General features: G+C 38.6%; 1 protein-coding gene across 50 annotated transcripts in view; it reads left to right on the top strand.

The window, feature by feature from the left end:
- TRDN (triadin) overlaps window positions 1–24,129 on the top strand; it is a 974,263-nt gene that overhangs the window by 216,865 nt on the left and 733,269 nt on the right. For 47 of the 50 annotated variants that reach the window (XM_089686429.1, XM_089686382.1, XM_089686393.1 and 44 more), the window contains 7 exons: window positions 808–861; window positions 3,076–3,147; window positions 4,927–4,986; window positions 8,918–8,977; window positions 10,819–10,878; window positions 14,060–14,242; window positions 20,312–20,371. In XM_089686429.1, the coding sequence (XP_089542555.1) occupies window positions 808–861; window positions 3,076–3,147; window positions 4,927–4,986; window positions 8,918–8,977; window positions 10,819–10,878; window positions 14,060–14,242; window positions 20,312–20,371 (549 nt within the window). The remainder of the gene's footprint in view (window positions 1–807; window positions 862–3,075; window positions 3,148–4,926; window positions 4,987–8,917; window positions 8,978–10,818; window positions 10,879–14,059; window positions 14,243–20,311; window positions 20,372–24,129) is intronic. The other 3 variants (XM_089686384.1, XM_089686383.1, XM_089686430.1) reach the window with 2 other exon arrangements.

Raw genomic sequence — 24,129 nt, 5'->3', positions numbered from 1 at the left:
GACTTAAATCCGATTGAGAACCTCTGGTGGGACTTAAAGAAAGCAGTTGCAGTGCGCAAGCCTAAGAATGTGACTGAACTGGAGGCCTTTGCCCATGAAGAATGGGCGAAGATACCCGTAGATCGCTGCAAGACACTTGTGTCAAGCTATGCTTCACGTTTAAAAGCTGTTATAACTGTAAAAGGATGCTGTACTAAGTACTAAGATTGAATGTCACTTGGGGGTTGAATAAAACTGATAATGCTGTGAGCACAGAAAAGACATTTGTGGTTATTTCATTATAACTGTTATGTTATATTTGTCTGACCTACAAGTGCCTCTTTAATGTAAATGTAAGCAAGATGACTGAATGATCAAAAGCAATGTCAAACTGGCCAAAACACTCAATTTCAGTGGGGGTTGAATAATTTTGGACACAACTGTAGGATCCTCATTTACAGCTTATTCTAAACTAATGAGCTGTAAAGGCATTTAAAGTGCCATCTTTTGGTATTTTTTTTTGTTATTTTGTGGGTGCATGCAGACTTGAAACTTGTGTTATTAATTTCTTTAGGCAGATTGTGTTTACTTAACATTTTTACTTGTAGATCAAGCTACATTTTAGTAACCTCCAAGTAATGTGAAAAGGGTTCACAAACCTTTTGTTGAAACTGTAGTTGTGATATGTTTTACTGCTATAGGGTACCTCATTTTAATTACAGGGAGATTTATGGAAGGATTGGCATACAATTACCCATTCAAACATGCCTTTGTGAACACAGTAAGAATTCATAATTATCATCATAATCATATACATTTTTTTTTCAGTAGGTGCTAAAGAAAAACCAGACAAAAAGACCATAAAGAAAGCACCAGCCAAAGGTAACTTTTTTTTTTTTTAGCCTTTAACAAATATGTGATTATTCATAAACCATATGCTAATATTCAGCTCTGATGTAGTACTATATTAATGAGAACGTTTTTTAAAAAATAAATGGTACAGAAGGCATGTGACAGACCCAACTCTGCACACGATTTACAAATGAAATTGTACAAACAATAAAGCCACCTAACACCTAAAAACACAGCAATGTGTATTATGTTTTAAAGTAAAGAAACATTTGTTGGAGCCTGTTCATTTCACCTAACCCCCCTCCCAAACCCTCCCCAGCTTTAAATACTTACCTATCCTTCAGTCTTGCATTGATTCGTTAAATTGATTTGTGAAAAACCCTGCACTGCCAGATGTGGAGAACATGTGGCTCATTCAACTTTCTCCCATGTGACAGTGCTTGAGCTTTTTGATTCAACCATCACTGTCAAAAGTGGTCATTAACCCCCCTGGCTGTATTCCCGAGTGTAGCTCGGGGTTAACTTTCAGTACTAGAAGCGGTAACCCTGAGCTACACTCGGGATTACACTGCAGCATTGCTCGGGGATCCCTCCAGCACTTACCTTGTCCTGCGCTCCCGCGATGTCTTCCCTTTAGAGTCCCCGGCCATGTCCTCCAGCTGATGCCGGCATCCATCTTCCGGGTTCCGTTCCCTGCGAGCGTTGGGACGTACGGGGGGCGGAACCGGGGGGAAATTCAAAAATGTAAAAATTTTACATTCACTCAATACACTAAAATCTCATAGTATAACATTACTGTATCAAACCATTTCACATACATTTTGTCCCTAGTGCTTTGTCCTGTGCCCTGCCTGCATTTTTACTGTTCTTTCTGCCTGGAAACTGAGAAACGTCCATTTAGGTCAAAAGCGGTTTTCGACCAGCTAGAGAACAGCGATAGTTAATTAGATCCACTAGCAGAATTGAGTGATAATGATTTGTGGGGAAATTCGTCATCAGACACTGAAAACGATTCTGCGACTGAGCTCAGTGATGTGCGAACTTCGTGCTCTGTTTCAAATTTCAGTGTTTTTGGTTTGATTACATTATTGAATTAAATGTATTATTATACTATTATTATTTTTTATGATTATTTATTATATTAGAATTTATGATTTCGTGTTTCAAATGTTATCATACCCGGGATGTTTACTAGACTCTTGTTCAGACAGATTTCAGTGAGTTATTCCTAAGAATTACAGGCCTACAATAAAAAAACAACATATTTCTATTGCAAGCAAAGTACCGCTTTGAGCACAGAAATACTGACATAATCAGACCGCTACGGAGGTTAAGAGAGAATCTTTAGTACTGTTTAAGGTTCAGATCATAGCTTGAAGCTTACACAAGGCGTCATCTCTTCATCCTTGATGACTTTACTGAGCAGTAGTAGAGCACAGGCAAAGTAAGTATATGAAGCTGAATAAGATGCAAGTTAAGGTGGAATGTTACAAATCAAAGGTTGACACTATGCAGAAAAACTCTGGTGTCCTATTCAGGGGAGGACTGACCATTTGGAAACTTGGGCACTGCCCGAGGGCCCGGGGTCAGTAGGGGGCCCCATGAGATGCCCCTGGTACCTTTTTCATAGACTTTTTTGAGTTTGGCCAAGGACACAGGGGCCCCATGATCCTCTATTGCCCGGGGGCCCCATGAGTTGTCAGTCCACCCCTGGTCCTATTCCATTCATGTATTCAGAATCTCAATTAAAAAGTGAACATCGAATCATAACTCTATTTTTTGGTATCCATTCTTTAGATTTGAAAGCATTAAATTGGTCTTTTAATAATATATCCACGATCAAGAAAGAATCATATATTATTGGCATGACAACTCTAATCTGCTGAATTCTGTTTCTGATTTAATCCGTAACTGTGCACAATTTTTCTTCTGTAACTTCTTAATAAGTACACAATGCATCAATACATGTTGTAATTTGAGATACATAATTACAAATAGATTTTTAAAAATAAATTTTACAAAATTACAAATATTTTTTTCTCATGTTGTAACCAGAAGCATGCCACCCAAACATTCAAATTTATATTTCCTACATATTAACTACATATTATTGGTTGTACAAAGGTCTTGTGAGCTTGGGTCAATATAGACTACATGTTGTATGTTCTAGCTCAAAGTGTGTATTACTGTGTTTAGGAAAATATGCCTTATCATGAGATTCTTAACAATTCTGTATGGTTTCAGAAGTTGCAAAGGAAGTTGAAAAGGAAAAACCTGTAAAAAAGGAGAAAGCTGAGAAGAAGGCCCCAGCCAAAGGTTAGTAACTGTCAGTCTTTTTTGTTGAATATATTAATATTCAAAATTATAACAAGATGGGTTTTAGTTGTATTATGGTATGTTACTCTCAAAACATTTCTGTGCCAAGTAACAAAGGTGCAGTATATATAATTGTTTTTTTCAAATCAATCCTGAGCTGAAGCCGAAACTCAGCAGCTGTTTATTTACATGTAATGATAGTTATCTTCTGAGAGTTGAAAAAGTAAAAAATAAAAATAAATTATTTGATCTGTAACCTTGGACATCTGTCACAAATGAATTTATGTGGATGGGTTCATCTCTAGAAATTTGGCATTCAGTGGATATGGTATTGACTGAACACCTGTTGCTGGGGAAAACGTATTGCATTCACATTATACAAATGTAACATTTAGTTGAATACTGTAAAATATTAAAACAGTTGGGAGACGTGCTTCATTAACACTATAAACAATGTAAGAATCAATTGAGTCTTGTATATGCTTACAGAAATCATTGATTAGGCTGTAAGGGAATATTTGTGCTGCCGGTTTGTATTTTCAGCCTGGGAATTAATTCCCCTATAGGCAGCTAAAACTGCTCTTTGGACCAACTTTTCTCAGTTTAATTTAACTCACTGAAAGCACTCTATTAACCTGACAGAGTTTATTGGAGAGGAAAAGAAGACATGAGAAGGATAGAATATGATACAGGCTTCAGATTTTCAACGAATGAATGATAGCAAGCTGCGTAGATTTTCTTACCTTCTAAGTTACTAATTCCCCCCTACAGTGGTTGGCTGGTTGGCTGGCTCAGGGGTCAACCTTGGATATGAGATTGTCATCCGATTTCATGTGTTGATATTCTCCCTGTAAAGGAAATTTTCCAATCAATCTTGACTGCATTTTGGGTAAAAAGAAGTTAAAAATACTGCACAAAAATGTGGTGTGTTCCTGAGATGGGACAAGACCAGGGGCGGACTGACAACTCATGGGGCCCCTGGGCAATAGGGGATCATGGGGCCCCTGTGTCCTTGCCCAAACTCAAAAAAGCCTATGAAAAAGGTACCAGGGGCATCTCATGGGGCCCCCTACTGACCCCGGACCCTCGGGCAGTGCCCGAGTTTCCAAATGGTCAGTCCACCCCTGGACAAGACCCAACTTCTTTGCAAGTGTGATGACTTGTGTTCCCAGTGCCTGATGCAGAAACACAGCTCTATCTACTGTTGGCAGTTATGAACCATGATAAGGGTCCCCGCCAAGGCTGTCAGGGTCAGATGAGTTAGATGACTCAGACTAGTGAGGATGCAAGCTGAGGAAAGGTCCATCCAAACCCAAAGCATGCCTCAGCATTATATTTCTGATATATAATTCACATATTTATTACTGTTCTTGATGGTTTTTACACAATATTCTTCAGCTCAGCCAGGTGTTTATTGTAGCTTGGCCAGGTGTTTATTGCTACTATGATTGTGTTTTATTGTTAATATATGTTTTACATATCACTTGAATTTAGTGGCTCAGCCAGTTTTCTTTGATTTCACATTTATTTGTTTCGCAGATCTATTCATTTACACATTAGGTTTGATGCTCAGAAGGGTATCTTTTTATTATTAGTTTGTTTTTTGGGTCACTAGATGCAGCGCAGAATGATTCTTGGGGAATGTTATTGATGTGGGAACACATAGGTGCTTGCAGCAGCTTATCGTTCGTGCAGTGCATGAGTATTGTATCCTTATTTTTTTAATATAATATCATTTTTGATGCTTCTGCACAACCTATTATTTTTTCTTTTTTTCAGTAACTAAAAAAGTAGAACCTGAAAAACTTGCAAAACCTGAGAAAAAAGTTGCAGTCAAAGGTTAGTTGTTCCTTGATAACGTTTAAATATATTTATTTAGACCGTTATTACCGTATAAGTCATTAATCTCCCTACCCACTTATGCACAAACGTACCCTCAGACACAGCGGATCATTGATCAATGGAAAGAGCTAAAGATGGCAGCTCTGTCATGTGATCAGCTGTGTCCAATCACAGCTGATCGCATGTAAATAAGGAAATGCTGGTTATCAGCATTTCTCCCCTCACGAGTTGACAGCTCGTGAGGAGAGGAGAGCAGGTAATCGGCATTCCTCAGAGTGGACATGTACACTGATCATCAGGGCACTGATGATCAGTGTGCCCTGATGATCAGTGTAGCCCCATCAGTGCCACCTGTCAGTGTCCATCAATGCCAGCTGTCAGTGCTCATCAATACCACTTGCCAGTGCCCATCAGTGCCACATCAATGCCACATATCAGTGCCTACCAGTGCACATCAATGCCACATATCAGTGCCTACCAGTGCACATCAATGCCACATATCAGTGCCCATCTGAGCTGCCTTTCAATGCCACCTATCAGTGCTAGTCAGTGGAACCCATTAATGCCAGTCAGTGCTGCCAATCAGTGCCACGTATCAGTGCCAGTCAGTGCCGCCTATCATTGTCAGTCAGTGCTGCCCATCAGTGCGCATCAGTGCCACCTATTAGTGCCCGTCAGTGCTGCCTATAAGTGCCGCCTAACAGTGCCAGTCAGTGCCACCTATCAGTGCCAGTCAGTGCCACTTATCAGTGCCATATGAGTGCTGCCTTTCAGTGCCCATCAGTGATGCCTGTCAATGCCCATCAGTACCAGCTACCAGTGCCTCCTCATCAGTGCCCATCAGTGCCGCCTATCAGTGCCCATCAGTGCAGCCTAGCAGTGCCCATCACTGCAGCCTCATTAGTGCACATCAGTGAAGAAGAAAAATCACTTATTTACAAAATTAAATAACAGAAACTAAGAAAAAACTTTTTTTTTTCCATAATTTTTCGTTGTTTTTGGTTTGTTTAGCAAAAAATAAAAACCCATAGGTGATTAAATACCACCAAAAGAAAGCTCTATCTGTCTCCAAAAAATTATAAACATTTCATATGGGTACAGTGTTGCATCATCGCGCAATTGTCATTCAAAGTGCGACAGCGCTGAAAGCTGACAATTGGCCTGAACAGGAAGGTGGTATAAGTGCCATGTAGGCAAATGTTTAAAGAGAAAAATAGTACATAAATAAATTTCTCCAGGAATAATGTATTGATTGTTGCTAACAAGTTAAACTAAGGTTTCAAATGCAATTTAAACAACAGATGTCGTGCCCTTCTCTAATTAGGCTGTCAGGTTAAATTTAGCAGTTGTCTTTGCTGTAGCCAGTGGAGCAGTGATCTATTATTTGCCTAATTGAGGTTTCCAAAGCTGGGTGTTTGAAATCTATTACCTACTTCTAGAGGAAGCTTCCAGTATATAGGGGAGGGAGAGTCAAATGTCCTGTATAAATACTTAGTATGCCCCAGCCAGTTCCTAGACGGATACATCTAGAAGGTGGCTGGGGAGGTGATAAATGTTTGGGAGGCATTGTCAGAGGGTCCTTCTTCCGCTAGGAGGGTTCCAGTTCTCCTGGGGCTTCTGCATCTGATAGGCAGCTATAAAGGGACAAGAATGGCAGCCTGGGCCTCAGTAGTTGTAGTTTTGGTCTGGAAAATAACCTTTTATCTCCCTCACTGAGTATGACAGTGACAGACAGCTCCTGGGACATTGTGAACAAGACTAGATGTTGGGACGTTAGTGTATGCCTGCTGCTATAAGAATTTCTACTGAGAAGTTTGCCCACCTATTGATTGTGACCATTATTTTGGAGCATCCTAAAACTCCTGTACCCCTCTTCTGTTTCAAGTTATTCGACAATAAATTGTAAAAGACATGCCCTAGACTGAGCCTGTGTGGTCAGTGTGCATGGAACTGTGCTTGTGACTAGCAGCCTCTATACTAGCTAGGGAGGTCCTTCTGGGGGTGAGCACTACAGATGAATAAAGAACAATGTGCTTTTGCATTGGTATTGTTAGTAATGAGCATAGCAATGGATAGGGTTGACAACTGACTGGTATTTAGCAGTTTGGCTGGTAAAATTAGAATGTATTGCCATTGTCATTAACAGGAAATAGATCATAAGGCCATTTTTTCCCTGAAAATATGACAGCCTTAGCAAAGGAAGGTCCTATTATCTTAATAAGAAAGTGCAGGGCTTCCTTATTAGGGTAATGATATTACAGGGGATTCAGCTATATCCTGCTTCTCTTTTACTTTACACATTACCAGTAGGAGGGAGAGAGCACATGCTACACATAGCTAATAGCAGGCAGAAAAACACCTGAACAAAGCAGATCTCCTGGCTGGATTAATAATCCAAAGTGAATATCTGTACACCATAGTTCAGTCTAATACAGGGGAAGTCCTGTTTTTTTATGATTATGAATACTATTATTTCAAATATCATATGGTAAGATTGAAAAGACAGCATCAAATGATAGCAATTATGAGAAGGACACTAATCAATTATATAAATAGGTAAAAGCGACAAACTTAAATGTTCTTAAAGTGGAACTTCATTTAAAGTTTTGATAATCTAAATACAAACTGAGTTGTCCACCAACTCTAGACTGGTATTCCTTCTTCCAACCCGTTACACTTACCCCCCTCCCTTCCTACCCTCCTTCCCATTCCTCTTTGTTTAATACCCCCCTCAACATCCCACACACCTCACCAAGGTTCAACACGTAACCAAGAATACCTCTAATGGTAATGATTTATATACCATTATCAGCCCCAGCCAACTGCTGGGGTAAATATTGAATACTATGCTGTATTAACATGTTTACCAATGAACCAAATATCCTTACCCTGTTATGTTCTTAAAAAATCTCAATAAGAACTTTTGAAACATAAAGTTTTGAGGCATAAGCTGTACATATCCCTTCCACTCTCTGGAGCGGTCTCTAGCTTCTTTCTCAGTCCATGGGGTAGATTTCCCCAATACCTTATAATATCACTAGCCCAATATGGAAAAGCTTTTTATTTCAATATGTCAACCTTACCCTGATATTTATAGTGGAGGGAAGATACTTCTATTTACTTTTACTCCATACCACAACCTGTATTTTACATCCCAATCAAAAATGCAGGCCACATCCAACAAAGTTCACATTGCTTAACACTGCAGCAAGAACTCCATGAATGGATGAGTGGCTGGACACACTTTGACAGATCACGTGACCCGGATCTCCCTTCACCTCTTTTTCTTGTTGCTCCTGTCATAGCTACAACACTTTGGAGTTGATTTACTAAAACTGGAGAGTGCAAAATCGGGTGCAGCTCTGCATAATAGCCAATCAGCTTCTAGCTTCAGTTTGTTCAAATAAGTTTTGACAAAAAAAAAAACTCTGGAAGCTGATTGGTTTCTATGCAGAGCTGCACTAGATTTTATACTCTCAATTTTTAGTAAATCAACCCCAGCCTGCTTTGTAATCCTGACGCCAGCTAAGCACAATGCACATTTTTAAAGCATTGCTTTGTTTTTTCCTTAAAAGCAGCAGTATGGTTGAAGTATTTTCAAACATTTTCAAAATTCCTACTATCCACAAGCCCAAGTCACTGAAATGAAAGACCAAAAAGACTTTAGAACTGAGCAGATATTTGGCAATGCAAAAGACATGTAAGCTCTGAAATCTCTCTCCAAAAAACAAGTCAGAAATACACCAAGTCAGCTGTTGCCAACTTTGGTGCTGGAAGATAAATGAGAGAATTCTTTCTTTGACAATACAATCAGAGTCATTTGAGTGGTCATTTAATCATATTTATTTGAAGTTCTTCTTATTGCAGTAGCATCTGAACGATCATCTGCTGTGATCAATTTATTAATATTTTGGCTGCTTAATTTCAGAAATGAAAAAGGAAGAGCCAAAAGAGAAGACTAAAGCTGAGAAGAAACCTGCAGCCAAAAGTACATATTTATTTTATTGTAATATGTTAAAACATTTGCCTAAGGGTTTGCGTACACGGCTTTAGACTCTTGAGCAAGTCAGATGCAGCATGCTTAAGTTGTTTACAAGGTAAAAATTGAGATGGAAAAAAATCTTATAATCAAGATTAATTTGAAATCAGTATGAGATCAGTTTGGGTTTTTTTTAAGGTGTATTACTTTTAACTTGTATTTAGGAACAAAATAAAAGCAACACGATGCATGGCAAAAGTAACTATAAATGTAACTGTGCACTGCTTCGGAATTCAAACACTGCTATTTGTCAAAAATTCTTCACAATCTAATTTCATATATAGAAAAACAAAAATCTGTGTAAACTGGCTTTAAAATATTTCTGTGGATGAATAAGCTGCTTTAGCACCTATAGTGGGTTTGAGAAATGAGGTCTTCTTCTTGTAATTTATGCAGCCCTCTGTTCTATAACACTGTGCAGCCACAATCCTTTGTACTCAGATCATATTTTCTTAGTACATTAGAACTGTTCATTCTCCTCCCATGTAATATCACTTCTACCAGTGTACTTCAGACCACCATTAGTGTGCATTGCTAATCCCCTTTGGGTCCTTTTACCATGTCAAGGACTACAGAATCTCAAGAACAGTAATTTACCTACAGCACATACTGTGCCTCCCCTGCACTGTGTATTTATGATGATAGACAATAGAGTATAGTCAGGTGTGAATACATGACCCAATCATGCTCATGGATCAAAATACAAAGAGAGCTGCACACTGCTCTATAAAGTGCATCAAACGACAAACTTTATCATCTGCAAGATCACCAGTCAACTCCAAGCAACTGGCTGGCAGGTTTAGAGACCACCCACAGAAGTGGGATGAACTCCCTTTTTTATATATACTGTATATATGGTACGGGGGCCAGGTTCAACTGATAGTTGAAGCACTTTGCCAAACACAAGACAGGGACACCCAGGTATGGTCCAAGAAGGTTTGTCCTGCACTTTTATTCACAAGGAAGTAAACATACACAGTACAGTACAGGAAGGCTTTGTACAACAATTCAATAGCATAAAACAAAACATCTGAGCCACCAACTAAGCTCAGGTCAGTTCCTGACTAAGAAGATGCCTCCTAATGGGGTCACCAAGACAGGGACACCCAGGTATTGTCCAAGCAGGTTTGTCCTGCACTTTTATTCACAGAGTAGTAAACATACACAGTTAAGTACAGGAGGGCTTTGTACAACAATTCAATAGCATAAAACAAAACATCTGAGCCACCAACTAAGCTAAGGTCAGTTCCTGACTAAGATGATGCCTCCTACTGGGTTCCTCATAAAACAGCCCATGTACATTTTTAGAGTTCTGTCAATACCCACTCTTTTACCCAGCAGGAGGCTCTCACATAGCAAAGAGAGACAGAGCCACTGAGTTTCAGTCAGCTTACATCTATAAAGACCTGTGCACTGCTGACTTATTAGTGAGGTATGGCTAAAAAACAATGAACCTAGGACTGGAGGCCTTATCCAAACCAAAACTTTACAAAACTTATGGGCTCCAGGACCCAGACCAGTACGAATTTAAATCTGAGAAAACAAAAAGTGTGTTACCCTGGAGCCCTTAATTTTGTGTATGTGAGAAAACTTAGTGAAACACACACACTGTTCATAATCCTACCAGCCAGTGCCTTACAATATGTATGTACTGTATAATCAGTTTAAAGAAGAGAGAGTTTTAAAAAATTTAAATTGTTAGAAATGTGTGGTGTTCATGCTAATTATATGGTTAAATACCTATATACCTCTTTCTTACAACCCATTGTTTTATCTTTTCTTTTATTCAGTAACTACAAAAGAAGAACCTGAAAAAAGTGCAAAACCTGAGAAAAAAGTTCCAGCCAAAGGTAAGTTTCATTTGATGTATGTACATTTGTCTTGTTATACATTTTTATTGTAATTTAAGGGCCATTTACTGAGGATTAAAGTGCAATTTTCTATAACTGCACAATAAGAGAGGTGTTCTGTACCAGTATAAGCAATGGTACAGCAATAGTTCAGCTATCTGTAGACATGTTGTGTGCTGTAATTGAGCTCAAATAAACCCTTGCTTGCAGCATTTTAGGAGCACTTTTTTGAGGCATCCTCCTAAGATATTTTATCACAGCAGTCAAAAAACACATATGTGAATGAATCATTATATTTTTATTTGGTAGGTGTATTCTACTCTTGACCGTAAACAATAATGCAATTGTCACGTACTTGGTAGTGAGCCTGACATGCAGAGGAAAGCCTCTTGTACAAGTTCAGGGGCCACTGGTAGTGGGCCAGTTACCACAGGAGCACGGCAAGGCATGAGTGCCATGATCAGTCCGGTGGTCAACGTGGGCAATAGCAGAGATCTTGATGGAAGGATACCTTGAACAGGACAGCTGGCAGTAGGCAGATGTCACAGCAGAGCATGTGCAAATAAATAGGAAGTTTGGGGCCAGTCTTGGTGACAGGTGAGCGCATGATTGTGTGAGTACACATGTGTGCGCACACATGGGCACTCACATGGGTGTGCCCATTCACATATTTGCAAGTGAACAATCGAAACGCACACATTCCTGCGTTAAAAATGGCTGTGTGTATAAGTAGGTGCTGCAGAGACCATCAGCTGGAACCGAACAGAATCAGCAATGGAGAATGTCACAAGCATATGGATCCAAAAGTTTTAATGAGCGATCACATAGTTACAGCAAGGCCTTGTGATCGTTCATTAAAACATTTGGACCCATATTGATGATCCTCGGTGTGCCGGTGACATTCACATATTTGTGCACATATGTTCGGCCAGTTGCCGGTCTGTGCATGTGCATATGTCTGCAAAACTTCACTTGAGCTATGGGCAAGTCTTCACAGACAACAATGTTCTATGTAAAATAATATAGTTTTCTATATATTTTTTCCTGTTGGTTGAACTAGATGTACCAGTTTATTTTTTGTTCTATCTATCCTAATATGTAATTAAATAAGCTGCTTTTCTCCTAGGTTGCCAATTACTCTATTTAATCACATTAGTTACTGCTCAGATTTGACAGGATTCACCAATTTGTTTTTCAGTATTCTGATTTGGCAAACCCCATTGTACATAAAGAGGTTGTCCTAGATCAGATGATTCAGTGGAAATATTTGCTAGTCATTCACATAGAACAGTTTGTTGGGGCACTAGAAAGTTACACTAATGCCAGAAGTATACAACACATCTCCCAAACAGTATGCATTCTCCCCACAAGCAGTATACATCCCTCTTTACCCAGTTGTATACCTGCTTACTCCCTAGAGTGTAGATCCACCTCATTTATATTTCCTCCACCCAGTATACATCACCCCAGCTGTGCATCATTTATCTATTCCCCAACTGGGTTTGCTGCCACTTAGCTTTTTTCTACATACATTATAGTCCTCCTCTCTAGCTTTATTTTCCATGCAATATACTGTACATTTTCCCCCCTACAGACCCTATTCCATCAACTCCGGAGGGCACCACAATATTATTTTGCAAAAAGGCCCATAAGAGGCCTGTAAAGGCAATAGGAAACATGCCAAATGAGCCACAATGATGTAGCATCTTATAATGTGTCTTTTTACATGTAGTCATCTACACCCCAGGTGCCCCTAATTCACTTGATGCCATAACAAGCATTTTTCACGGATTCACCTTGCTCTGTCTCACATAAGTCCTCTTTGGCCTTTTGTGAAGTTGGAAAGAATTACTAACCAGACAGTTGTTGTTTAACTAGTCAATTCACCTCTGCAGTATATGGCTGTATTTCTTCTTGCTGTGCCTTCCCATCCATTGGACAATATTGCCTTGTATCTTGTTTCTAGTGAACCTTTAACTGTTTGCTCCTCCTATGAACTTCCTGATTTAAGCTATGTTTCTGCCCTTCCTCTTTGCCAGATTGTTGTGCTGTTTCCAGCCAATATCTTGCTCCTTGTATACCCACAAATGTCCTTATCTTTGCTACCATTTGTTACGGACCCTTAGCTTGTTCCTTTACTATGCGTCTGCTTGATCCCAACGTGCAACTACTTGTTACCAGCCTTTGGTTTGTTTACTGGTTATGCTTCTGCTTGATACCTACCTGCTACATCTTTTTCTGGACCCTAGCTTACTCACCTCTTGGTGGTGCGACCCTGAGGACTATGACCTAACACTAGCATGCAGAAAAAACATTCTTCACTATCAGGAGCTTTGATGAAGACCAGTTAGTGCTTAGACTCCACACCTTGGGTGAGCCTGCATCATCTGCCAAGGTGACCTGCTCATGTACTTATCCTGCTGGTCAGTGGGAACCCCTCTACTGCTATATCTACTGGTCTCTGAGCCTGACCCCATATAGTGACAGGTACCTTCCATCCTCAACTTTTTCTACACATTGCGTAGGAGGAAGGACAGGGAGGGCAAGCTTCAGCGCTATCAGGACATGTTGAAGCTTTGCCAAAGTGGCCAGGCATTGGACTGGATGCCTCTCCTTTATATGCACAGCATATTTTTTATGACAATGTCTCTTCCCAACATTAATTTGCATTTTTTGTAGCTTGCAGGGAGGTAATTTAATTATATCCGTTATATCTCTTCATAATTTCTTTGCATGTTGAAGTTCCCAGGTGTGCACATCTGCTGTCACCATTACAAGGGGCCCCAGTCTCCTTTTTGGATTTTAAATTTTTTTTGTATCATTAAGAATGCAACAGGAAAGTGGAGACACTCAAAAGTGGGTGGGAATACCAAAAACTCCCAGGCGGGTAGGGAGTCTAGAAACATATCCTGGAATTATGAAAGGGTTTTCTTGCCTCAAGAGCCCCCTAGGAATCCAAGAAGCCAGCCGGTGACTTAGTATACCAGGCTCCACTTTTTACTAATACTACTTTTAGTTGGTCTACTCATTCAATGTATCTATATACTGGTGATTAAAACGTAAAAACGTTGAGATGTCTATGATATTTTATGTACAGTATGTATATATTTTTAAGAATAAATAGAAATGGTCCATTTTCAAAGCTAAGAGTTTTTTTTTAACTCTCAATCCCCATTTTCAGAAGAGAAGAAAGCAAAAGTCTCTGCAGTAGAGGAAAAGCCCAAGAAAGAAGTAACAGCCAAGGTATCAGAGGCCAAGGTGACAAAAGACATAAAAGAAACCAAAGTGGTTGAAGACACTAAGGCTAAACCTAAACCCAAAGTGGCAGAAAAGACTAAAGTGGAAGCCAAAGATGAGTTGCCAGGTAAAACATACCAAAAGAACTCTACTGAAGATCTCACAAACAAAGGAGACATTAGTGACTCAGACTGTAAGAATAACCTGCTATCATATCTCCATCACAATCATAAATAAATGAATAAATAAATTGTGTACAGACTGTAGAGGGTTTTTATAGACTAACATATCATATAGTCTGAATCATAAGGGGGGAGGAGCATCTCAGTTTTAGGGTTTTTACTGTATCTTAAATATATGCTGAGGACCAATCATACATTTCAAAAATAGTTTAGTGTGGAAGAAAGTATCACCAAACCAAGTAAGAGCATCCTATTGGCCATTTGATCCTTTTTAAAGTAGTATTGTATCCCCATCTCAGATGGATAAAACTTTAAACATTTTTTTAAAGTTTTAGCTGGGCTTAGAACCAGATTTTTAATGCGGTTGTGTTCCTGATTTTGCATTACATTGTATACCTGGCAGAAAGTTTTACCGTAAAATGTAATAGTATGCTCTGTTAATGTATTTTTGTTTTCATGGCCAATTTTAAATTTCCCAATTTTATTACTTTAAGCCCCCCTTCATAAAGTTGCATTTGTGGTAATGTGAAGTAAAATGTGCATCTTACCATTTGTGGTCATGCACAATAATACACAAACCTCGGTGGGGAATGTTGTGGTGCCGTTAATTTGAAAATACATTTCAATGCAATGTTATATTAGGAACACTAATAGCACACTATAATGTGCATGCTTTGTGTTGTGTGTGCTGCATTAAAAATATTTTGCTTTTAGATGTACCGGCAGCCTATTCAAAATGAATGGGCTACTTTAAATCAGTGCACCTTATTGCATGATAACACTTGCATAGACATTAGTGCAATGCACAATGTGAATATGACCTTACTGTTAGGGTTTGCATTCAGGAAAATTATGACTAGACACAGGCTAGAGGTCATCATGAAAGTGTATTTGTGCCTAGTCTTCGTGGAAAGGGGCAGAACCAATAATTACTAGGCTGGAATCCTGGTTCCATCTTCCTTCTATTTTCAGATCTGTAGAGAATATAGCAAGGCCTAAACCTTTTTCCAGGACACAGTGGTCACAATGGCATATGCTAATTATTCACTCATGATTTAAGCACTGCATAACAAAGCTGCTAAACAAGTACATAAAATAAAATGTGACCATTTTTCCAATGAGATAGAAGGAAACGTTTTGTTGTGATAAATGTTATGCTGTATATGTAATTAAACAGTTGATCTGTTTAATTTAACTATTTATCTGTGAGTGTGTTTTGTGTTGTCATTCTGTGAATAAGCATTTACTGGTGCAGAATAATGGCATAAAAGTATCAAAAAAATAGTTTTATCATGTTGTGCCTTGTTTTCATCATATTTCCTTATAACTGGAATGCATTTAAAGTAAAACTTGCTTTGGTAAAAATATACTTATGTTTAGTTACCTTTCCCTATCCAATCACAATATGTTTGATGATAAGGAGATGAATGACTGAGCCTAATTTATTTAAAGGATAAGTTCACCTTTTGTACATTTTGTGCATACTCAGGGTGTAACATGTAACAAGTTACAGATGCACCAGCCTCCGCTCCCCCCCAAGGCCCTGTTTTGACAGCAAGCTGGGGATCTTCTCCCCAGCTTTCTGTCACAATCTAAAAAAGTGGCTGTGCGGGGCTCCACCTATCTGGCTGCTTCATTTATTTGCAGTGTTCTGTGAATGTTAACACTACAAGTACCGACAGCCTTTGTAGTTCTCAATAAACTACCAGGGCACTGCTGAGCACTCTGGTAGCCCATTGATTCTTCCTGTTAGAGTCTAACTGCCTGCCCATATCAGAGGTATGGGCAGACAGATACACTGATTTGGCATTACACCCACTACTTGCTGATTGTGGGTACAATAATTTACTGGCTCCTAACAAAGAAAAATCTTTTACCTGCAAAAAAATGTGCATTTATTTTTTTTTTTTGTAAAGGTGAAATTATCCTTTAAGTTAAATGAATAAGAACAGACACAAATTGCTATAGTATGCTTGAATCGATTGCATGAGTGATCCCTAAGCCTGTGTAATAAATCTTAAACTAATATTTATTGTATGTGGTGTAATCCCTTTATCCCTGTATTCACTCTGAACACCCAATAAAGTGGAAAGTTTAAAATGATTAATTCATCAAATAAAATGATTAATTATTATCATTTGCATAGGATTTGGTAATTGAAGCAAATACAACTTCACTAAACAGAGTAAAATACGTACTTCTTAAGGGTCTTTTAATAAAGCAGTGGTATAAAAAAAAAGCACAGAGATATGCTTTACAAAATGTGCTTAGATCTCCGCTGACTCCAAACCTAGCTTAAGGAGAGAGAATTCTGTGAGGTACTTCAGGCTGCACATTGTGGCCTTCATGTTATTATGGGCATGCAGGACATGGTTTGGAGTCAAACAACAGTTTATAGCTGAGTGTGGACAATGATATGTGTTCCATGTTATAAATTAGTCTGTTATTGAATAAATCCCATATTACATCTGTTCTAGCCTCTGGTTTGCTGCAGGTGGTGTCTAGAACCCCGTCTTGTGATAAAGATGATAAAAAGGTGTTGCATATCTTTCCTCAACACACAGTACACAATAGCACAGTATAGCAAAACAAACTCTTACTACACAAAGACTGTCAGCTCTCCCTACACTACTCCAGCACACCTTGACAAAGGACTGTTGGTAAGCCACCCTTTTATAAATGAGAGGGCTGGCACATACCAAAGCCCCATTATTGGCCATTCTAAGCCACCTAAACTAACTTCGAAGGCCATGTGGTGTGATTGGTACATTTGGAAAACATTCTATTTTCAAAAATTTACCACAATTTAATCTCACGTTAGCAGAGAACAAGCTCATTTCTTCAGTCATTATGTGTTTCTTTCGGTTTAGTGAATGGAAGAGACATACCCAGTACTTCAGGGTTTGGTAATTGTGCAACTGCCCTTCTCTGATGTGAAAGCACTGGTGCTTGTTGATTGGCATGATATTAGAAGTCCTCAACCCTATGTAAGCAGGGGATCTAGTTAAGGCCTGCAGCTACCCAACTCTAGTAATTCACTGTTGAACTAGGACTTGCTTGTTGAGCTACATGACCCTGTTTATAAACACTCCCAGAAATCCATATGCAAGAAAAAAAACTCTATAGTCTACCGTTCTATAGAATATTACAGAGTCTTATTTGATGAAAAAATAACATGTGAGGTGGCAAGGGGTATGCAGATTATTTCTCCAGTCAGTAAATGTTTCAAAAGCAAACTATAATTTTATATGCTATTCTTTAAGCATATTAGTGTTAAAATAATATTAAATTTACCATACAATAATTTAACAAGTGTAAGGTGAAAATTGCATTACTCAGGAGAAAACTGTGATTTTTAAGTCAAAATAGTGATAAATAGATCCCAAAGAAATTTGAAGAACATTTGTATTTGAACTCCTTTGACTTCCCTTTAAACCAAAAAAATGTACACAGCTTTACTTCATTCACTAAGCTAACTGAATATTTACAATTGCACATTGTTCAGCACAGCAAAAGCAGGGATACAGAATGCAGAGCTTGTAAAAAGCAAATATGACTGTCACCCTGTAAAATTCAATTATAAATCCTGCATAATAAAAGGATTTTTAAAGCATTAACACACAGTTACACCATTAAGTATAACCAAACATCTTTTTTTGCTGTCTGGGCCCCATTGAGGAGATTAACCCCTCTGTCTGTGCTGGCAATCATTGTTAGCAAAAGAAAGTAAGGGAAAAAGCAACTTTTTTATCTATGACCAGAGCAAAAGTTGAGAGTAAATCCACCAATGAGGACACTTGTTCTGGAATTTTGTTTTCCTTTGGAGAGTTTTACTTTTGCATCCCCAGAACAGAAAGTGAAGGGAAACCTCTCCAGCTGGACATGGACAGGATTACCAAACCCTTCTCTACTCTACTACAAAAAATGTTTGGGTTATACAGTTGTGTTCAAAATAATAGCAGTCAGACATCACTTACCTTATCAATCACTGTTTTTGGTAGAAATGATATTTCTACATGGCAAATAATTTGCTAGCAGGTGTAGTAGAGTAATAGAAATCCAATAGACCCAACAGTCATGACATGCATGCTGCTGATTCTGTGTAATTGAATCACTAATTGAAAGGGGCATGTTCAAAATAATAGCAGTGTGGAGTTCTATTAGTGAGGCCATTCATTCTTTGAAAAACAGGTGGCAATTATTGCCCTTATTTAAGGAAAGAAGGCAGCAAATGTTGTACATGCTGGTTACAGTGCATTTCTTTCTGAAATTCTGAGGAAAATGGGTCGTTCCAGACATTGTTCAGAAGAACAGCGTACCTTGATTAAAAAGTTGATTGGAGAGGGGAAAACATATAAAGAAGTGCAGAAAATGATAGGCTGCTTAGCTAAAATGATTGCATAATGCTTTAAAATGGCAACCAAAACCTGAAAGACGTGGAAGAAAGAAAAAAACTACCATTCGAATGGATAGAAGAATAGCCAAAATGGCAAGGACTCAGCCAACAATCAGCTCCAAGAAGATCAAAGAAGGCCTAAAGTTACCTGTGAGTACTGTTACAATTAGAAGACGCCTATGTGAAGCCAAGCTATCTGCAAGAAGCCCCCACAAAGTCCCACTGTTGAAAAAAAGACATGTGCTGAAGAGGTTACAATTTACCAAAGAGCACATTGACTGGCCTAAAGAGAAATGGCGCAACATTTTGTGGACTGATGAAAGTAAGATTGTTCTTTTTGGGTCTAGTGGCCGGAGACAGTTTGTCAGACAACCCCCAAACACTGAATTCAAGCCACAGTACACTGTGAAGACAGTGAAGCATGGTTGCGCAAGCATCATGATATGGGGATGTTTCTCATACTACGGTGTTGGGCCTATTTATCGCATACCAGGGATCATGGATCAGTTTGAATACATCAGAATACTTGAAGAGGTCATGCTGCCTTATGCTGAAGAGGAAATGCCCTTGAAATGGGTGTTCCAACAAGACAATGACCCCAAACACACCAGTAAACGTGCAACATCTTGGTTCCAGACCAACAAGATTGACGTTATGGAGTGGCCAGCCCAATCCCCGGATCTTAATCCAATAGAAAACTTGTGGGGTGACATCAAAAATGCAGTTTCTGAGGCAAAACCAAGAAATAGAGAAGAACTGTGGAATGTAGTCCAATCATCCTGCACTGGAATACCTGTTCACAGGTGCCAGAAGTTGGTTGGCTCCATGCAACACAGATGTACAGCAGTTCTCAGAAACAGTGCTTATACAACTAAATATTCATTAAGTGATTCAAAGGAAAGCAAAATCTTCAAACATTTTTCAGTTTATATAGTGAATGTTTGAGTTTTCAAAAAAATAGCAGTGTTTGTATTCTTCTTTACACAGTCTAATATTCACTTTTCTTCAATTTTTTTAGAGGAACAACACAAATTTGATTTATTTTGCTTCATGTTTTGATTTGGAATAGAATGTGTAGTGTTCCCAATGCATTTGTGTGTATGGAAATAAAAGCTATTAGAAGGATTTGAGCTTTATTCACTTTTTTCAACACACTGCTATTATTTTGAACACAACTGTACATACAGTTCAAGCTGATCTCTTTTTTACACATACCTAAAATACAATTTGAAAACACTATATTCTGTCTAATACCTCGAAAATCATGGCCCCATTGTGCAGCAGAATCTTGATGTTCAAATCCAAGGACATATTTCAGAACTAATACAGTATATCATGTATTTATATAGCTAGTACTTCTAGGAATCTCCGCAAATGGTTATATAGAGAAAGAAATATGTTACGGTAATTCTTTAGAATTATAAACTGTGCAAACAATACAAGCAAACAAATACAATATTAAATAAAAATCATAAAGCAAAAAGTAAGTATCAAAATACTCTCTAACCCATGATTTGCTTTCCTGATATGCTTATTTTTCTTTTCCTTTGTTGCTCAGGCAAACCACATATTGATATTTGTTCCCTGTTGATTAGTATTTTCCTTTTTGTTCTGTCAGATCAATATCAGTTCTGTCGCTATGTGGTTGACATGTATGCTCACGGGGATTTATATACAGGTATTTTTACAAAGTTTTTGAACGTTGGCTTAATATTCTGTGCATTACTGAACAATGAACTTACCTTTGCTCCTAATTCCTTGTGGATAAACTGCTGCCACTGAATAGATTCTGTAATAATGACAGGATTGAAAAGCTAATTGTGCATAAATCTGCATGGATAGACCTTCCAAAATTTCTTATTAATGGGGTTTACCTGTCACACAAATCTAATTAAAATATGGTGTGCAAAGATAACCCTCACACTTTACAAGCTGAATTCCATCATGCTGCATAAATATGGGTAACAATTCATTTCGGTCAGTTGGAAAAAAAAAATGTTTGCTCTAATTAGAGTCGTCTAGCTCTGAAAAAAACTCTTTTCTATCTATACTTTTATCCACAAGAATAAAACTTTTCTCCGTTTACTAATTGATGCCAATCTCTAAAGCTTCGTAGAGTTTACAGTGCCTGTGCATGGCTCTGAACAGTGTACCAGCAAGATTAAAGTTCACCTGTATCATTGAAGCAAATAATATGCTGCCAGAAGGAAGGAAAGGTAAAGCCTTTTTTCATGTGTCTTGATTTTAGAGTGAGTTCGGAAGTATGACTTTAAGTCCCACCTCTTCACCAGAATGTATCCCCTATATGCATGCGTGCAACTGCAAGGGCCTGTGTTAGTGGACTTTTGTTTGCTTCAAAAATTTTATGCATTTCTATAAGTCTGTGGAAATGTAAAACCTGCTTGAAACCAGCCAAATGTGGGCCAGAAGGAGGTCATTTGCACCTGTCAGTAAATAATCACTGAAGTGATTTAAACTGATGTCAAACAGAGCCTCGACACAAGCCCAAAGCACATCGACGCAAGCTCTAATACTTCTAATGAAGTCAGCTAGTGGAAGTTCAAAGTCACTTTTAGCCATGTTTAGAGGCGCTGAGTGACAACCGAGCCTGTCACAGCTCACCTTTAGTCTTACCTCCTAGGTAGGGATGTGCCAAGGATTAGATAAGACATTAAATGACTATTCCAAAACCCAATAAGAACATCAGTGGAATGACCAAAAACAGTGTCAATTTCTACCTTCCTTCTTCAAAGCATTACATTTACTACCATATTACAGGTGTGTTTTAATAACTATGATATGGTGACAATAGTTGGCCAGACACAGATAAATTATTTCAGCAATATTGAATGATTTCAGCAAAATTGAGTAAAGGATACCAATGGCCAGAAAGGTCACACATTTATGTAGATCCAGCAGGTTGTAATACTTTAGATGGTTGACTGCTAATGTGTATGGTTAAGCAGGTACTGCTGTTTAGCTTTCTAGCTATGGGGAAATTTCCCAACATGTAGTGAAAATACTTGTTTGACCAGCCTAATCCAGTATCAATGTTGCTACCAGTGGTGCATGTGGTTGATTGTCCCTACAGATGATACTTATTCTCTGTACACTGAGTCCAATCATTTGTACAAATGATCACTATTAACATAAAAATTTCATTGTTCAACACAATTCAATCCAAACTACACTACTTTGCATTAAAATAATTGTAACTCCATTCAGCTATTCAACTAAATTAATGATTTGGTCACCCATAGCTGATTATTCAAGTTGAATCATTTGTCAGTTTGTCACATCTATCTAGAACCCTATGGCAAAATGGAGTAGGATCTCTAGCTTCTTGTATCTCCAGGAGGTGTAGCAACCCAGTGAATATTTTTTTTCCTCCCAAGCCAGCATTAAAGTGGTTCCAAATCATATTTTATTCCCTAAAATAAAATTGGGGTCCCCACTGCTCCTCCTCTATTCCGTGTGCCCCCATAGCAAGCTGCTTGCTATAGGGCCACATGTACAGGTGCGTTTCCAAATCAGCTGTGAGTCTCCATAGATGCACAGGGTGTGGCTCTGCCCCACTCCCTACTCACTGGATTCGACTGACAGCAGCAGAACCAATGGCTCCAACTGCCCCTAATCTGTCCTGAAAAGGAGAGACCAGTACTGCTGCAGACAGACACAGCCCTGGGCAGGGGTGGACTGACAACTCATGGGGTCCCTGGGCAATAGGGGATCATGGGGCCCCTGTGTCCTTGCCCAAACTCAAAAAAAGCCTATAAAAAAGGTACCAGGGGCATCTCATGGGGCCCCCTACTGACCCCAGGCCCTCGGGCAATGCCCAAGTTTCCAAATGGTCAGTCCGCCCTTGGCCCTGGGTCAAGAGAGGGCTTAAGTACGTGGAGGGGGGGACAGATAGTGGAAAGTTTTTTACCTTAATACAGAGAATGTATCAATGTATGACACCTTTAGCGTTTAGAACAGCTTTAACATAAATATCAGTTTTGGGAACTGATTATTTTGTAATAAAAATGCAAGTGATGAGTTTTAGTAACTATTTAAATTGACATCCAAAAAATACCTTTGTGCAACAGTTTTTAACTTAAGAATTATGGGAGTCCTGTAGTAAGACTGCCATCCATCAATCATAATGAAGTTTGGTATCAAACTTCAGTTTGCTCATACTATAGTTTGGTAAACCTATCTTTTAGAATAATATAATACAAATAATATAATACGAACACAGAGTTTGCATCTTTTATACAAACTCTGTCTCTTATAGCAAAACTAGTATTAGAATATGTTAATTAAAGGCAGAATGAGAACAAGAGAAAAGAGAGATGGTTCCATGTTTTCTGAACCATAATGAGCCTTAGGATTCCTCTCCACATGCCCTGGACTGCCTTCCCCTACCATTTTCCTACCAAAACTGCAACTGTCCAAGTGGTAAAAAAGGCAACAAAAAAGTAGTTTTATTTTGGGGCTAAGTACTGGCTAATGAGTGCTATTATTAGAAATACTTTCCTGTACAAATGTTGTTTGTTGTTTCAAGATTGACCTGGAAAAATGCTGTAATGACTTTGTACCTACATGCACCACTGTTGCTTTGTAAATATTAGCTTCTGGCAAAAGTTCTCTTTGGCATTCATACATCGTAAATTCCCACTCATGTTATCCATATAAGTCTTATATCTAACCTCATCAAGTCTCCATGTGTTTCATCACCTAGTATCATGGTTTTTTGTCCTGACCATATGTTTTGGGCTTTTACATTCTGTCTCATAATTGATACCACGTTCTTAATACATGAAGCAAAACATCTCGGCAACACTTATTTTTAGCTCAGTACATCTGTTGACATTCTCCTGCTTAATAGCAGCACGTTTCTAAATTGTTGGAAGGCATATTCCCTATCTTAAATATTATACTGGTTAATATATAAATGTATGCCATTCAATAACTGAATTCTAACATTATTCTATTGTTCCTGGTAAGTTAAAAAAAAGTTGTGGGAGCATGCCTTGAGTTTAGGTAGTGCTTGGAAAGTCTTATGTGGCTGATGACCTGAATATAAATTATGATTTTTGCTCTCTGGATCATTTTCTGTTCTGTGTTTACTAAAGGAATGTTTACTTTGCAAAATGTATGTAAACTTTGCAAATTGACTGTTAGCAAGATATCTTGAGTTAACTTTGACAATAGTAATACTACAGTAGGTCAGAGCTCAGGCCTGTTCAGTTTCTAGTGTAAGCCCACCTAAGCAACCCCCCAGGAAGCTGTCAACTGTACTGGGTCAATGGATGTGGCTATGGGACAGGGAATTCCTTGGCCCTTTTGATTGGGCCAGTACAGTGACAGCTTCCTGATGCTTTCACTCAGGTGGGTTTGGTCTAGGAACAGAAGAGGCCCGAGCTCATCCCTAATCTACAGTTAATAACAAAA

Source organism: Staurois parvus, unplaced genomic scaffold (genome assembly GCF_062004578.1).
Source record: "Staurois parvus isolate SC_StPar_1 unplaced genomic scaffold, SC_StPar_1.0 ptg000397l, whole genome shotgun sequence".
Classification (NCBI taxonomy): Eukaryota; Metazoa; Chordata; class Amphibia; order Anura; family Ranidae; genus Staurois; species Staurois parvus.
Note: the sequence above shows the minus strand (reverse complement) of the source record. Positions and strands in the feature narration are given on the sequence as shown.